At 37.5% G+C, this 3797-nt stretch overlaps 1 protein-coding gene across 1 annotated transcript; it reads left to right on the forward strand.

Annotated features, from left to right (window-relative positions):
- The first annotated feature begins 2533 nt into the window (after window positions 1-2533).
- On the forward strand, window positions 2534-3196 carry LOC140988394 (uncharacterized). The gene has a single exon (XM_073457412.1). It carries the CDS (start codon window positions 2534-2536, stop codon window positions 3194-3196), a length of 663 nt encoding a protein of 220 aa, XP_073313513.1.
- Window positions 3197-3797: the final 601 nt, after the last annotated feature.

Below are 3797 nucleotides of genomic sequence, written 5' to 3' on the forward strand. Positions count from 1 at the left end.
AACTTTCTATACTAGAAATTTCAGGATCATTGAAGGAGATAGACTTTGAATTTCGAAGGAAATGACGTCGACATAAGACGTGAATGAATCCGATGTGTGAGTTTAATTCAGATAGGAATGCACTAGGCTTTTGCCAAAATTTGGTCAAATTTTGTCTGTCAAAATCCCAGCGGGATTATGAACCTGGCAGCTCTGATACCACTTAAATGTCACGTCCGAGATCGAAGCGTCGGTGACATCCGGCATTGTTAATCAAATAACAATAAGCCTCGTAGCAAATAGCCAAATAACCAGTCTTTTCATAAATAAAACATTGTCTTCACATTTACAATAGAATAAAAATTACATCAGAGTTTTGCGGAAGTTAAACAAAAGGAAAGGTAAATAATCATTAAATTCCTGATCTTGCCATTCGATCACCATCCCCAGAAGGCTTCTTGCTCCTCCTCATTCATTTGCTCTTCATTTTTATCTGAAATTTTGTAAGGGGTGAGTGTTTTGGGAAACACTCAGCAAGTGAGGGTCGATCGATTTCCAAAGATACATATAGAACTTAATCTTTAAAACATTTTTTTAACAAACTTTCAAAACTTATTACTTTTAACTTATCATAACAGAAACGAATCAAATATGAGACAAAGGTTATCAGAGGATTCAAAGCATTTCAGGAACAAATCAGATCATTTCAGAATAGACAAAACACTGTTACTCATCTCTTTTCCATGGTCAAATTGTCCCAATATGTTATTCCTTTAAGGGGTGAGGCCAGAACACGGTTTTATACCCCCCGATGGGGGCCAGACAGAACATGATTTTATACCCACCAATGGTGGCCAGACTGAATTATAATTCTCGTCCCATTTCAAATTCGAATCGTAACAGTGCAACACATAATTTAGAGTTTACTAGACATAACGTATCAGAATTTTCAGATATCAGAGTTTCAAACGGATTCAGCGGAATCAAAAAATTTCGAAACATAGAAGAAAACATATAATCGATCGAAATTTTAAACAGAACAGACTGTCATTTTTGAAAAAAAGACACACATACATGCATGCCATAACTTATAAATTCAAGTTTTAAAAATACAAATGAATATACATATAAAAAACCCACTTACTGTAACGTCCGAAAAACCAACCTACGTAAACCACATGCATGAAAAATTATTTTAATTACTCAATTGTTTTATTTAATTGATTTTAAATGCTAGCATGATATTTATAATATAATTAAATGTATGATTTGCATGATTAAATGATTATACGACATGATTTCATGAAATTAAAGATTTTACCCGAATATTTGATAATAGGCAGGGGAAAGGAGATCGGGCAATTTTTACTGTTTAAAATTCTATTTTTGGAAAGTTCTGCTATTTCATGATTTTTAAAGAAAAAGATAAATATTTTGAGGGATGTGAATTGACTGTGACAAAAGATATGATTTTGTGGGGATAACGTGAGGGGAAAAGACCTCAGAGGAAGCCCATTTACGGGAGAAGTCCCCAAAGGGAGCCCATACGTGAGAAAAAGCCCCAGAAGGAGTCCGTCCATGGGAGAAGGCCCCCGAGGGAGCCTCGACTAACGTATTTCCACGGTGGAGCCTAGTGCACACCCCCATGGTCCATGTGGAGCTGAAAACTGATCAGTCGACCAAAGGATAAAAGCTAGTCACTTTCAAGGATCAAACTTCACCCAAAAATGATATATGATTGAAAGCTTATGATAAAAATGATTTTTATTATATATGATTTATGATGAGGATTAAAGCTATTTTTAAAATGATTTATTTATGCCCAAAGCTTATTTTTAAGGATTTATTTATGCTTAAAAGTTATTTTAAAATGATTTTACGATTTATGATATTATTATGCTTAAATGATTTTTAAATGAATTTAAAACGATTTATTTATTTTCAAAAGCTATTTGTTATCTATGTTTAGAACATGATGAGTCATTTGACTCACTAGGTTTGTATGGTGCAGGATTTGATGATTTTCGGAGGCGGTGACGATAGAGTCGATCGAGTGCAGCAATACACCCGAGGACCTTTATGTTTCCGCTCTAGTTTATTAGATTTAAGATTTAAAGATTTATGTTAATTATTTTTATTAGAGAATTCTTATGCTTTATTTTTATTGTTCGTGATATTTTCAAAGGACAATTTAGGATGTTTTGGTTAGTTGATGCTTTAGGATTAATTTTATGCACTTGAGTTTTAAATTGTTAATTTATTAGGAATCATGATTATGTTAAATTATTTTATTTAGAAATTTAGAAGTTATGGTTTAGATATTAGGGGAAAAAAAATCGAGGTCGTTTCAGTTGGTATCAGAGCCAAGGATCTCCAAAGGGTTGTATATTGTCACTTCGAGAAGCTCAAGAAGTCACGCCTCAAATATGTGAGTTTTACTGCTTTATATCTTATATGCTAAAATTCTTTTAAATGCTTACATGATATATGATATAAATGATAGTTGCATGCTGCATGAAAAATTTTAAATGCATGTTGGTTACGTGGTTGGACGATGTGTACAGAGATACCTCCTAGAAGGATTTTGCGTAGGACTAATGAGGTTAAACAAGAGGGGACTGAAGATGTTAGGCAGGAGGGGAATATTCCACGGCCTTCACCTGTTCAGGATGCTAGTGCCCGTGTACTAGCCGGTATGGCCCGTTTCTTTGAGCAACATGTCGGGGATGGAGCAAGGGTTAGACCAGAGCCAGTTTATGAGAGATTTAGGAGGATGCACCCCGATGAGTTTCATGGCACTACTAATCCATTCGTTGCGGAGGGATGGATTCGATCTTTAGAGGTGATTTTTCATTACATGGACATGGCGGACGCTCATCGAGTTCGCTGTACAATTTATCTGTTGAAGGGCGATGCTTCCTTATGGTGGGAGGGAGCGGAGCGAGGAGTGAACATGGCGACATTGACTTGGGAGGAGTTCAAGAGGGTATTCTATGACGAGTACTTCACATCCGATGTTCGTTCTAGGCTTAAGATGGAGTTTATGGGTCTCCGTCTGGGAGATTGGTGTGTTGCCGAATTTGTGCAGAAGTTTGACAGGGGCTGTCACTTTGTACCCTTAATTGCCAATGATGCGGCGGAGAAATTACGACACTTTCTATATGGTTTGAGGCCGACTATCCGACGTGATGTGATGCTTGGCGATCCCACTGATTAAACTACTGCCGTTGCCAGAGTTTTTAGAGCCGAGAAATCACTCAAAGATATTGATTGGGAGATGCAAAGAAAGAGGAATCGTGCTCAGCAAGCCAATCAGAGCAATAAGAAGCCTCACACGGGACCACCAAAGCAACAAGAACCACCAAAACCACAAGGGCAACACCTAAAGGGAACATTCCGAAGGCTGATGAGAAACCACTTTGCAAGGAGGGCAATCGTCATCATCATGGCAAGTGCATGTGGGGCACTTACAAGTGCTTCAAATGCGGAGATTTGGGACACAGGGCTGTGGATTGCCCAACGTTCAAGCAACCCACTACTGGAAGGGTCTACGTGATGCAAGCTGCAGAGGATGAGACAGAGCCTGCACTACACTGATTTCGAGGTAACCTAGCTGTTTAACATTTTTCGATGCTTTTCTTGCATGAAATGTTAAATTGGGTTATGGAATTTGTTTGGGATATTGAAGAACTTAGAAGAATAGGGTGCATGCACTACTTGAGCTGGATTTAGGAGTCGACTTTGGGAAAATTTTTGGGTTAGTATTATGATTTTCAAGATTTTGAGGACCGAATTGAGGAGTAAGATTTAAGTTAGAT

The sequence above is a fragment of the Primulina huaijiensis genome, chromosome 11, assembly GCF_012295235.1.
Source record: "Primulina huaijiensis isolate GDHJ02 chromosome 11, ASM1229523v2, whole genome shotgun sequence".
Classification (NCBI taxonomy): domain Eukaryota; kingdom Viridiplantae; phylum Streptophyta; class Magnoliopsida; order Lamiales; family Gesneriaceae; genus Primulina; species Primulina huaijiensis.